Source organism: Suricata suricatta, chromosome 1 (genome assembly GCF_006229205.1).
Source record: "Suricata suricatta isolate VVHF042 chromosome 1, meerkat_22Aug2017_6uvM2_HiC, whole genome shotgun sequence".
Taxonomy (NCBI): Eukaryota; Metazoa; Chordata; class Mammalia; order Carnivora; family Herpestidae; genus Suricata; species Suricata suricatta.
The window spans coordinates 125,632,899-125,647,144 of NC_043700.1; the positions used below are offsets into that span (position 1 = coordinate 125,632,899).

At 37.9% G+C, this 14,246-nt stretch overlaps 1 protein-coding gene across 1 annotated transcript in view; it reads right to left on the reverse strand.

Moving 5' to 3' along the window:
• Nucleotides 1-13,632: 13,632 nt before the first annotated feature.
• DSPP (dentin sialophosphoprotein) overlaps nucleotides 13,633-14,246 on the reverse strand; it is a 4,828-nt gene continuing 4,214 nt past the window's right edge. Inside the window, exon 5 of the mRNA XM_029951578.1 lies at nucleotides 13,633-14,246. Coding sequence (XP_029807438.1) covers nucleotides 13,633-14,246 — 614 coding nt within the window.

A 14,246-nucleotide genomic window follows, 5' to 3' on the forward strand; every position in this document is an offset into this window, starting at 1 on the left:
GGCAAGGATGCAGAGAAAGAGGAACCCTTTTGCACTGCTGATAGAAATGCTAACTGATGTGGCCACTCTGGAAAACAGTATGGAGGCTCCTCAAAAAATTAAAAATAGAACTACCCTATAACCCAATAGTAGTACTACTAGGTATTTATCCAAAGGATACAGGAGTGCTGTTTTGAAGGGACACATGCACCCCTATGTTTATAGTAGCACTATCAACAATAGCCAAAGTATGGAAAGAGCTCAAATGTACATTGATCAATGAATGGATAAAGAAGATGTGGCACAGGGGCGCCTGGGTGGCTCAGTCGGTTAGGCATCCTGCTTTGGCTCAGTTCATGATCTCACGGTTCATGGGTTCGAGCCCTGTGTCAGGCTCTGTGCTAACAGCTAGTTCAGAGCCTGGAGTCTGTTTCAGATTCTGTGTCTCTCTCTCACTCTGACCCCCCTCCCCTGCTCGCACTGTCTCTCTCTGTCTCTCAAAAGAAAAACATTAAAAAAAGAAGATGTGGTATATACATACAGTGGAATATTATTCAGAGATCAAAAAGAATGAAATCTTTACCATTTGCAACAACATGGATGGAACTAGAGTATATTATGCTAAGTGAAATTAGTCAGAAAAAGACATATGATTTTACTTATATGTGGAATTTAAGATATAAAACAAATGAACATAAGGGAAGGCAAGCAAAAGTAATATAAAAACAGAGAGGGAGACAAACCATAAGAAACTCTTAAATATAGAGAACAAACAGAGGGTTGCTGGAAGGATTTGGGGTGGGGGGATGGGTAAATGGGCAAGGGGAATTAAGGAGGACGCTTGTTGTGAGGAGCACTTGTTGTTATATATAAGTGATGAATCACTAAATTCTGCTCCTGAAATCATTATTACACTATATGTTAGCTTGGATATAAATTTTAAAATTATTTAATTAATTAAAAAATTAAAAATTAAAAAAAAGAGTTGGCAATTCTTTGATGGTTCTCTGATAAGAGCCATGATACAAGTATGCACAGATGCCTCAAGACCACAGAGAGAGGCACTTAGCCTGGGTACAGAAAAAGTAGGACCAAAGAAGCCCTCCAAAAAGTGATGATGGTCAGATAGAATGCTAAATTTATGCAAGTGTATAACCCAGCAATTTCATTTCTAGGAGTACACCCATGAGAATATATGCTTCTGTGCTCTCAACGACATGCATAAATGTTTATAGCAGCATTTTTCTTAATAGTCAAAAAGTAGTCCATCAACAGTAGAATGGATAAACAATTACCATATATTTTATATAATAGAAAGTTTACATCATTGAAAATGGAAAAAACAAGAATAAGACATATAGCAATATTATAATGAAAAACAATGTTGAGTTAAAGAATACAAAAACAGAAGAAACCATATTATATGATATCATTTATATAAAGTTTGAAAGTAGACAAAACTAAAATGATAGTATTTTAGAATGCATATCTAAGTGGTAATAGTGAAAAGAAAAGCAGGGAAGTGATTACATAGGCTGAGAGCTGCCTTTGGGAGCAGGAAGGGGACAGAGGGTGTGGGAGCAGCTTCTGGGGAGCTAAGCAGTTTGTTTTGTAATTTGGTAGCTACATACACATTTGCTTTGTAAATTTTGTTAAAGTTGTACATTTGTCTTATGTCTTTAGGTAAGTATATTATATATATATATATACACACCATATAATAAATATATAATACAAATATATATTACATATACCATATATACATATATGTATATAATACATATATAATTAAAAAGTCTTTTAGATATTCTGTTTTTAGAAAGTAATATTGAATGTTATTATTATTATTGAATATTGATCATTAAGGTCAGCTTCTCTGAGTTCCTGATGTAATTTCACAATTTTAATCTTAAGTAAACAAGTGCTTGTAATTGTTTTACACCAAAATTTTTTGAATTGTTAAAAACATTTCTATCTCTTCTCCATAATGGTAGTTAAATTAATTCTTTGTATTGAGGTTTGAGGATGGATAAATAGGTTTTTTTAATTTTCTAATTTGTGAGAACATTTGAAAATTGCATCTTGCTATTTGGAGACTTTGGGAATTTAACAATACCACAACTTCGTTATTTGCAAAAGGTTGATTTTAGTCTGCCACAGAAATTGATTCTTTTCCAATCTGGAGACCTCAGAATGTTCTGATCTTGGAGAAAATTGCTAGTAGAATAAAAATGGATAGCACTGAGTACATCATGTCCCTCATTTTTCTTTGCCAATCTTAAATGATGCTTAGAATAGACCATAGCACCAGTTCCCCAAGCTGTCCTACTTGGGACTTCCTTTTTTACAACTCTCCATGAGCCAGCCAATGAAAGAATTCCAAAAGAGTCAACTCTTAGTTTGCAAAAGGAAAAAAGTTGTCCTGGAAAAGAGTAGCTGAATCCGAAAGTAAGTCTTTCAGGATGCATCTTATTGTCACGGACAGACTAGTGGCAGTCATTATAGAAATGTGTGAAAACCCTCACCATCTAATAAGAGACAACAGGTGCTGGCCAGAGTGTGGTGAAAAGTGAGTTGTTAGTGGGAATGTAAGTTTGTCCAACCACTATGGGAAACAATATGGAGATTCCTCAAAAAACTAAAAATAGACCTACTATACTACCTACCAGTTCCTCTTCTGGGTATATACCCAGAGAAATTCAAATGAGGATTTTGAGAAGATATATGTACTTCTGTGTTTATCACAGCATTATTCATAATAGCTAAGATGTGTAAACAACCCTAATGCCCATCATGAATGAATGGATAAAAAAGCTGTGAAAAAGATTCTGTATACACAATGAACCATTATTCAGCCATGAGGAAGGAAGCTATCTTCCCATTTTTGAGACTATAGATAGGCTTGGAGCACATTATGCTAAGCAAGATCTGTCAGAGAATGATCTAATACTTGTCTTTTGTAGTTTGTCTTGATGGGGTAGTTCAGTTTTCCACTGACCTTAATCACAGGGCATGGTAATACTAAGAGGCATCCTAACAGATCTCCTGTATTCCAGACATAGTCTTCCTTACCTCCATTTCACCATGGAATCATGATCAGTCACCCAGTCAACACCATAACTCTCTTCTTACCTGTTGTTTCAGGGCATGAGAAGCTCCAAGAGGCCAAGCAGGAATTTTAACTTCCAGTTCAGTGGAATAATTGTTGTGTCTCTTTGGTAGAAGCATTCCTCACTCTAGAACTAAAACATCTTAGTTCAAAGAACAGGAAGCAAAAATTTTGCCAGTGGATCACTAGGGATAATAGTGAATGGTGCCACTCCAGTTTCTACTTCCATGATTCCTAGACTCATGAATCCTACAGTAGAAATAGCACCATATATTGGCTACTGATTCAGAGCATATGCAGCTTTCTGTGGAACCTTGCCCCAGTCCAAAGTATTGCCATCTGGCTGGCATTGTAGTGAGTCTTCAAAAGGCCGTTTCACCACTCTATCAAGCCAGTTATATATATGACACTTTTATTTCATGATGAAGAAGTATCACTGTACATGCCTAACTTCATAGCTTCATGGATCAGGTAGCACCCAGTTCATGGTAGGAAGCTAATGTCACATGGTTTCATAGGAACCCATGGTCAAGTGTTGAGTCTCTACAAATGCTCAATAGCAGGCCAAGAGCTGTTTCTTGACAGGAAGGTAGTTATGTGCAGATGATGTCAGGACTTCACTTCAAAATCCTAAAGGCCTACAATGCAGTTCACCTGTAGGTGTTTCCCAAAGGCTCCAGAAATCAACCCTATCTGCCATTGATACTTCAAGTACCATTGGATCTGCTGGATCATTTGAACCAAGTGGCAGAGCATCTTGCACAGCAGCCTGGACCTGTTGCAGAGCCTTCTCTTCCCTTGAGCCACACTCAAAACAAGCAGATTTTGAATCACTCAGTAAATGGGCAAGAGTAACACCCCTCCCAAATAAGAAGTATGTTGTCCCCAAAGTCCAAAAAGGCCCATTACACATTGTGTCTCTTTCTTAGTTGTGCCAGATACAACAGTTTACCTTTCATCTTAGAAGGAATATCTCAAAATGCCTCATACTACTGAATACCCAGAAATTCCACAGAAGTAAAAGGCCCTGAGTTTTAGTAAGATTATTTCTCACTTTCTAACATGCAAATATATTACCAGTAAATCTAGAGTCGTTTCTGCTTACTGGGTGCATTCCACAGAATCTCATTAGTACATCAGTGTAATAGACCAATGTGAAATCATCCCGAAGGCATAAGCAATCAAAATCCCTGCAAAGTAAGTTATGACACAGGGCTGGAGAGTTGATAGGTATACTGAAGGTAAAAAGTGAAGGTGTATTACTACTTTGCCAGCTTAAGGTAAACTGTTTCTGGTGGTTTTTATGGACAGAGATGGAGAAAAAGGCATTTGCCAGATCAGTACTGCATACCAATTACCAGTGGATGTGTTAATTTGCACAAGCAATGAAACCACATCTGGTATAGTAGCTAAAGTTGGAGTCACTACATGGTTAAGTTTACAGTAACCTACTATCATTTTCTAAGATCCATCTGTCTTTTGCTCAGGCCAAATAAGGATAGTTGTATGGGGATGTGGTGGGAATCAACACCATTGCATCTTTCAAGTCTGTGATGGTGGCACTAACCCTGTAACCCTCCAGGAATGCAGTGTCACTTTTGACTTACCATTTTCCTAGGTAGAGTCAGTTTTTTTTTAATGTTTTAGATTGTTTTAATGCTTATTTTTGAGATAGAGAGAGACAGACAGAGACAGAGTATGAGCAGGGGAGGGACAGAGAGAGAGGGAAACACAGAATCTGAGGCAGGCTTCAGGCTCTGAGCTGTCAGCATGGAGCCCAACGCAGGGCTCAAACTCATGAACTATGAGATCATGACCAGAGCTGAAGTCATACACTTAACCAACTGAACCACCCATGCGTCCCTAGGGAGAGTCAGTTCTAATGCTGGACTTTCTCACTATAAACGCCCTTGTGCTATAGGTCAGAAAACCAGTGTGGGGATTCTGCCATCTGTTAGTATGTTTACTCCAGTTATGCATTTTTCAAATAGGGATATAATCACAGAATGAATTTGAGGACCCACTGGACCTACTGAGACACGAACCTGAGCTAATTGTTCACTTGACTGCCATTTGGCCTTGCTCTGACTAGTGGGCCACAGTGACATTTTGAGTCTCCTAGACATAGTGTCAGTTTAGAATCAGTGTCCCCACAATGTCTCATTGCTTTATTTTCCCCAGTGATACACAGTTACCCAGGTAAAATGCTGTAGGTCTTTTTGGGGAAGGCTATAAGAAGGATCAGCAGTATAAGTTTCTGGTAGTGTATTTAAGGTCCTTCCTCAAGGAGTTCTGGATCTGTAAACCATTTCAAGTCTGGGAATTGACTGAGGAAGTGTAAATCTCTGTTTTTATTATTTGAATTAGACTTTTGACATAGAACTTTTCTGCTTATACAGATAACGAATGTGTTAGGCTCACCATCGATTTCACTTGTAGGAGCACCATAATTAACTAGCCAATATCATACATCTACACAAGTCAGACAATTTCAGTTGCTATTTTGACTTTGCTTTCCAATGCAGTAACCATACCTACCTTGCCTTTGGCAGTCGAGTGTCACCACTTGGCCCCTGCCATTTTAGAGATCTAATTATCTTCTAAGGTCTGGCTTATAGAGAAGAGCAATCAGATATTTTCAGTGATGCTGGGGCTCCACTAAAAAAATTTATTTCTCAAAGTATTGATGAAAGATATGTTTTTTAAACCCCCCCCCCAGTATAGGTGTGTAGATCTTAAATAACAAATCCACTCCAAAATTTCAATCTCCCTGAATTTATGAATCCCTTCCTCTACATCAAATCAAGGGAGGTCAGGCATTTCCAATTCAATCACTGTGTGTCACCTTTTGGTCCATGTTTCAATCAGCCAACAAGCGAGACTCTTAGAGTACTTTCTAACTCATTGAACTGCAATATTAAATGCAGAATCTCTGCTTAGTAAGCCCATATCAATAACTTCAGCCTGATCCAATCTTATGTTTTTCTACTATTATCTCACATCCTTAGTGTCCATTCCTGCATGTTTCCTGGATTTATGCTTATATAAATACAATGAAAATAAATTACTAGAAAAATGATCACACTTGGATTTCATGGTAATGTCAAGTTGCTCTAAATGTTTTAAATGCTTATTCTCAAATCCTATACTTCGAAACTCTAACAAAACAGTTTACAGGTTGTAACTACTGCACTGGCCACATTTTGATTAGCATTGATGTAGATACTATAAACACCTATAAGTGGATAAAATTATTTCAAAGTTCTAAAAAATAAAAGTTGTCAATGGTGTTGCCAAAGCTCTGGCCATAGATATCCTGGATTGGGACATTTCTCCATCAAACATTCCTCTGAAGATAAGTAAAGGAGGTAAGGGTGAAGACATTTGACGAAATTTATGTATTCACAACTGTAATATAATTGAACTATTGCTTACCTATCTGATACATCTATGGTAAGGTTACTTACAACAGGCATTTTGTTTCAAGATGGCAGTCTTTTTCTAAAGTGCCGAGCCATGAAGAATAAAATGGATTTTTTTTTCTGATTGTTTTTGTAGGAGTTTTCTTATCTTGTTTATCTTGGGTCTAGTCAGAATGGAAAAGAGGACTGTGATAAAATTCCCTCGTTGAACTAAATTGCTACATTTCTTTATCTACTTTCTTGAAGATGAAATTCAATCCTAATAACTGGCAGATAATGACTGATGACAATTTGAACTTTACCAAAAGATAAAAGCCAGAACTAGTTATAAACATCGGGCTCAACTGTTCTTAAGACAAACCAAAAAAGGTGAGGAGACAGACATAAAAATTAAGACTTAAACTTCAGAAACCAAGAGTTAGAGAGATTCCTGAGAAGAAAACACCTACAAAGTTAGTGCACAACAATTTGACCTCCAGAAGAGGTCAGTTAGAGATAGGAACTGTTAACTACTAGAACTCGACCACCAATTATTGTTAGCCTCTAATAGCTAAATGGAATAGACAGAAAGGAGACAGAATATGGGTCTCCCTTTCTCCATGAGGCAGTGAGAAATGGCGGTGGATAAGTGCCATGTTGCAGGATTTAAACTGGGCAACTTGTGTGCAAAACACTGGAAGTAAGAGGAAATAACAGTGTGTGTTCAGGGTACAAAGAGTAATCAAGGAAAAAAAGCAGAAATCATAGGATTGATATAAAGTCCAAAGGTGGTGATATAGAGGTGCCTGGGTGGCTCAGTCAGTTAAACATCTGCTCAGGTCATGATCTCAGGGTTCATGAGTTCAAGCCCCACATTGGGCTCTGTGCTGACAGCTCAGAGCCTGGAGCCTGCTTCAGGTTCTATGTCTCCTCTTTATCTCTGCCCCTCCTGCACTTGTGTTCTCGTTCTCTCTCTCTCTCTCAAAAAATAAAACATTAAAAACATTTTTTTATTCAAAGGTGATGATATAGAGTGAGCAATATTTAAAGAACAGGCCGCCATTGAGAGTTCTGCCAGATTCGAGGGAAAAGGTTAGCAAGATAAGCAGAGTCTCGGTTTTAGCAGAAACATACCTCCTAAGAAGGTATAATTAGTTTGGGCTGAAAGAGTAGAAATCTACCTACCACTTATCAGACTGGAATAACAGCTGAAAAATTAACAGAAAAAAAAAATCTCACATTCAAGGACACTGAAAAATGACATAACCCTCTACTTTGAATGATTTCTATTTTTTTAATCACTAAGAAACTTTATTCCCTAAAATTATAGTTTATTAGAGACTCTGATATTTAAAAATCTATCAATAAAAACAATTTTTTACCTTTTTTTCTGTTTTTTTAAATTTATTTTTGAGAGACAGAGAGAGATGGCATGAGCAGGGGAGGGTCAGAGAGAGAGGGAGACACAGAATCTGAAACAGGCTCCAGGCTCTGAGCTGTCAGCACAGAGCCTGACGCGGGGCTTGAACCCACGAACTGTAAGATTATGACCTGAGCCAAAGGCAGACTTAACTGACTGAGCCACCGAGGCGCCCCTATCAATAAATATTTTTTAAAAACACTCTTGCCTAAAGGGCCTGAGCTCCTTGGACACCGAGAATCAGTCTCAATTTAAGGCCTAGACGCAGAGGTTCATGTAAGCGGTTTCTGAACATAGCAGTCCACATCCATCTTGAGGGAAAGAGGAAAGAGAGATGGGGAGAGAGAGGGATGCAAAACCTGAGAGACTATTGAGTATTGAAAATGAACCGACCGCTGAAAGGGGAGGGGAAAGAGGAAGGGGGATGGTGGTAATGGAGGAGGGCACTTGTGGGGAAGAACACTGGGCGTTACATGGAAACCAATTTGACAATAAACTATTAAAAAAATAAAAGAAAATAAATGGGAAGCCTTAAAAAAAATAAAACTCTCTACCCAACAGAAAAACTTTTTTATTGATTGAATGATTGATTGATGAGAGACAGAGACAGAGTGTGAGCGGGGGAAGGGCAGAGAGCAAGGGTGGCACAGAATCTGAAAAGTCCACATCCAGTTTAACTGCACTTTCCAAGGACACTGGAGCCTGAGTCTACATCACAGTCCAGACCTAATGATGAGTCCCTTAGCCACAATCCTGCTTTGCTTTGAGCCTCTTAAATACTGCTTCATTTAAATATCATCTAAATTTCACCCTTTCCCAAGATCCTATAATAGTTCTTTCTTTTTCTTTGTTTGCCTAGATACTGAAGGTTGCTCTTATATACAGTCTCCTTCCTCACGTCAGGTCAGTAAGCCTGATTGTATCAGACAACAGGTTTGCTGGCGATCTTAGGCTGATGGGGCTGGGACAGTTCTAATCAGTGTACTAGAACGTGAAAAGAAAGCTATGCAGAAGCCCAGTTAGAAAGATTAAAGGAGATTGTCATTTAGGGATGATGAAAGAGTCTATTTATTGGAATCAGGATATTAGAATAATAGTGACAAGATGTAAATATGCTTTAGCGCCTAACTTAAATTGATCTGTTACAGCCTAAGTATCTTCTGCCTCCAGTTCAGATTGGTCTGAAGACAAGGAGATGAAGTTGAGATAGCAAGGAAAGATTCAGTGGGTTCAAGTGAGGAAGTACTACGGAGTTGGGGCTCAGTCCCAGCTATTTGAAACTGAAAGGTGGGAGCAGGGGAAAGGGCCATGATATAAGTTCAAGCCTAGCAATCCCTGACTATGGGGTTTGCCTGGGGCCTCACATAGGGACACACTCAGGAACTAAATTCTGCAAAGGACAAAGCATTTCCTTGCCACAATTACTTCATCTCTTTGAAGAGAAAAATACTAGGGAGGAAAAGAAGGAAAAGATAAAAGAAGAGTATAACCAGAGGCAAAGTCCAAAATCATGGACTTGGGAGTAAGAGAAGCACCTTCTGAGAAACCTCTCTAACGTGTTTCAGCAGAGCTGGGATGGTGCAAACGACCAGAAAACACGCAGGGCTCAACATATTGTGATCTTTACACTTTAGACCATTTTTCTGAGCTACATGGAAGCACTGTAGGAATTAACTTTTATTTTTTAGCATATGAACCCAAGGTTCCTGCGCAGAGGGAGGAGGTTGGGAACATTTTGTTACTGACTTGTTTCGTCCTCTAGAGGATTTGCTTGCAAGCAGCAGTGAATGGACCACTGTGAGAACACAATGATATTTTCATCTATGACTGGACTATTCTATTCCTGCTCCTTTTAGGGAGAGGAAAATTGTTCCTAGCTATTTTGGTCCAAAGTTTTTCAGAACTTCCATTACAAACCATAAAGCAATTTTGACTTCTGGGAAACCCCTTTTCAGTTAATCATTTAAAATGTATTTATATGAGTAGGCATGACTCTCTAAAGGTTATCTTTTTATAACCTTTTTTAAGAAATATATTTTCTAAGCAAACAAAACCCTTACTACATTTCCTGATTTGTGGTATGAGCAGGTGCGGAAGGGATTCCTAGGTTAAGTGTCTTATCCTTAGTCCCAGGATAAGACAACTGCTGAGAGCCAGTTTGAAGATCATTCATTTTCAGTCAGAAATGGAGCAACCCATGCCACCAAATAAAAACCTTGAATCCTCAGTGAAAGTCACCATCACCTCCATGATAGCCTCTTGTTCAAAAGATGACAGTATCCTCGGCTCTTTTACTGCAGCACAAATCAATCTGAAAACCCACTCCCATCACCACCCTTCTCACCCCCTATACACACACCCCTGTATCTTTACTTCTATTTAAACCACTGCTTCAGGTGGGGAAGAAATGCACAGGTTTGTAAAGAAAAAAGTGAATGTAGAAAGTGAATGTGAAATGACTACTAGCAGCAGCAGTGTTTTACAATACTTCTCTAAACCAATGCCTTTCAAATCTTTTTTACTACAGCAAGTCAGAACAATGTCTTAGTATATGCATTCTTAGACATACTGTGTGTGTATGCATGGAGAGGCAAATATTGTTAGGGTTCATTAAACACTACCTTTGATTTTTCCTTTTTATTCTTTCATTTTACAAAATGTAGGGCATGAGTCACTAAATTGATTTCATGACCTACTAAATGAAAAGCAATTAAAAAAAAATACCACTGCCATGGGCAATATTAGCAGATAGCTTACTAATCTTCTTCCAGAAAATAACACAAAACATATTGTTTTCTAGTATCAGACTTCTTATATATGAAGGATCTCCTCTTGAGACATCCTTTTAGTGGACCACCTTATTTTTTGCCTTGAAGATCCAGGGGTCACTATAGATATTATATAAGAAAATCAGGATCATAGTCTTCCTTCACCGTTTTTGACATCAGTCCTAGATTCTGAGCATCTTTTTGTTATCCCCCATATACTTAAGGTGAAGTCTTTATAAGAACTGGTTGGGAGTTTATCCAGCCTGAGCTATTAACCTAGGGTATTTACCCGCAGAGACTCTTGTTGTATCAGAAATGGCTTAGAAAGTGATGGAAAAAAGGGACAGATTACATATCTATGGCCATTCATAAAATGAAATACAACACAAGTGTGGGGGAAAATGTCAATCTCTGTGCTATGAATATTCAAGGTATACTCTTAGAGTAAAAAGAGTAATACAATGGCACTGTGGGTAATAGACTTCCCTCTGTGTTTAAAAGGGACACATGTGGGGCCCCTGGGTGGCTCAAGTGAGTAAGCAGCTGACTCCTGATTTCAACTCAGGTCCTGATCCCAGGGTTGTGGGATGGAGCTCAGCATCGGACTAAGCGTTGAGGCTGCTTAAGATTCTCTCCCTCTGCCCATCTTCCCCACTCACACACTCTCTCTCTCTCTCAAAAAAAAAAAAAAAAAGAGGGGAGAGGGGGATCATAGGTGTTTATATGTACATAGACTATTTCTGGAAAGTTTCACAAGTTATTAGTAATGGCAGTTGCCTCAAGGAAGAGAAATAGAGGACTAGGAATCTGGGATGATGAAGATTTAATAATTTTATACCTTTTCATAGTGTTTGAAATTTTTATTTCATACATAAACTTGTGATTTTTTCAATTTAAGAATAGCCACATTTTCAAAATGTGATGTAAGGAGTAAGGACTTGTAAACCCATTAAGATTAAGGGAGTTTTCCTTGTGAATAGTCACATAAATAGAGGTTTATTGTAACACCAAAATTCATTCTCTTTAATTTACATATCTTGTATAATTTACAGAGTTTCACATCCATTGCCTGACCTAATGCTCATAACAACCTTTAAAAATAGGTGAACCAGGTACTAGAAGCCACACTTTACAAATTAAAAAAAAGACAAAAACAAAGTTGAAGCCTAAAGTACTTAAAAATCTAGAGCATATTTTAAGGAAAGAAGTTTGGAGTAATTTACATGATTATAATATAGTAGGGACCTGAAATGTTACAGTATTATGAGTATGAATAGTTTATGAATAGTTGTATTTTTAAAGCCTTCAGCAATATTCCTTATAATATTGATTTCAACTAAGAAACTCTTGCACTAAAGGAGAATGAAGGTGGAAACAAAACCTACTGAAACTCTGTACAAAATATACCTAATATTAGAAAATTAATTGTCAACTGATGACTGGGTCAAAATAAGCATCAAAGAAGTTTCATTCAGAACTTCACTGCATATATTTTTACCTTTGAATTAGATAAATCTAAAATAATTGCCTAAATGGAAAAAGAGCGAAGTTACAAATCATCTGTACTAAATCCTGAAGAATACCTTAAAAGTTTATGGCTATGCTTATTGAATCTCCCAGTATCCCTGAACAATCTCATACTGTGTCTTCCAGTATCCCTGAACAACCTCTTTACATCTTCTGCCCCCAAGTAATTATTGATAGCACCCCCTTTACTCTCAAACATTCCCTAGTTTGGATGAAAAATTCTATCTCCCCCCTATTAAATATCACATTTCAGTTGCATATACCTTTGAAATCATCATGTTCTAGGGTTTGGGCTTCACTTCAAAACTAAGAATTACCCTCATTCATGCAAAAGTAGAACAATCCATGCTCAGATTATAGTTGCATATATGCTTCTCAAAGAAGAGTAATTTCCAAAGCATTATCTACCTGCAACTGTTGGCTTTATTAAAGACATTAACAGTAAGAAGAGAGTATCAGGGTCTGATTTGAGAGTTTGGACATGTAGGGGTTTAAAAGGGAAATGTGAGCCAAGTTTGACTTGGTGAGACTGAAGTAGAAAAATACTGATTCCACTTAACAGAGCTCTGAACATAGAGTTCAAAAAGTGAACTTGCTCTTAAGAGTCCTTCATTTATGTATCATTTATTTATTAATATTTGGAGAGTACTACTGGAGGCAAGACCCTGTTCTAAGCACTGCATCAATTTTGTCAATGGTTTTAGGAACATTATACTAAATTTCCAGTGCTTTGCAGTAATGTAATACTATACATCATATTGTTATGTAAACTAGTCTCTGAAATATTTTCTGACTAGCACTCTTTAAATTTTTTCTGATTTGTAATTATTCCATTCAATAATTACATAGATTATCCCCATGGTTCAGATAGGTTCCGTTGTTGCTGCATTTCTTTTTCATATTACAAGTTTATTTCTTCCTTAGAACAAGCAAATGAATGAGTAGCCAAGCTGAATATCATGGTAACAGCATCTTTTACTCAGCAGTAAGCAGACCATCTATCCAGAATGTATAATTACTGAAAGATTAAAGCAATACCACAGGTTCATTTTAAGATGTTTACCTGCTGTATTTCCTGAAGTACTTGGCATTTAAATTGAAGTTATGTACCTGATTACTTGAGGTTTCTATGTAAAGTATTAAAGAATATTTTAATTCTTTTTTATGTTTAGATGTATAATTTTAACAGAATTTTTTCAGAATGTGTTTTAACATGCACATACGAAAGATCATGCATTCAGATTCTCTCCTGAGGGTGTGAGGACTTGGTTTCAAATCTGACGGTTTGACTATTTCTCTCACTGTTTCTGTGAATGTTTACATCTTTTGTTTATATCTCCTCTTTCTTTCCTTCCTTACAAATCTTCATTTCCTGTAAATTAGTCACTGGACTTTTCCCAAAAATATCTTGTGGGCTTTTATTTTGTTCTAATCATCACTGGTTGAGTGATTACTGTCACTGCCTTCACTGTCACTATCACTGTCACCTCCATTGTTGCCATTACCAGACTTGCTCTTGCTGTGACTCTCATCACTACTGTCAGATGCACTGTCACTGCTGTCACTACTATCCTTGCTGTCACTGTCACTGCTGTCACTGCTATCATTGCTGTCACTGTCACTGCTGTCGCTGTCACTGCTGTCACTGTGGCTGCTGTCACTGCTGTCACTGTCACTGCTGTCACTGCTGTCACTACTATCACTATCTGATTTGCTGTTGCTGCTGTCACTGCTGTCTGATTTACTGTCACTGCTATCACTACTGTCACTACTATCACTGCTGTCACTACTATCACTGCTATCACTGCTGTCACTGCTATCACTGCTATCACTGCTGTCACTACTGTCACTGCTATCACTGCTATCACTGCTGTCACTACTGTCACTGCTGTCGCTGCTGTCACTGCTGTCTGACTTGCTGTCACTGCTGTCACTACTATCGCTGCTGTCACTGCTGTCGCTGCTGTCACTACTGTCACTGCTGTCGCTGCTGTCACTGCTGTCACTGCTGTCGCTGCTGTCTGACTTGCTGTCACTGCTGT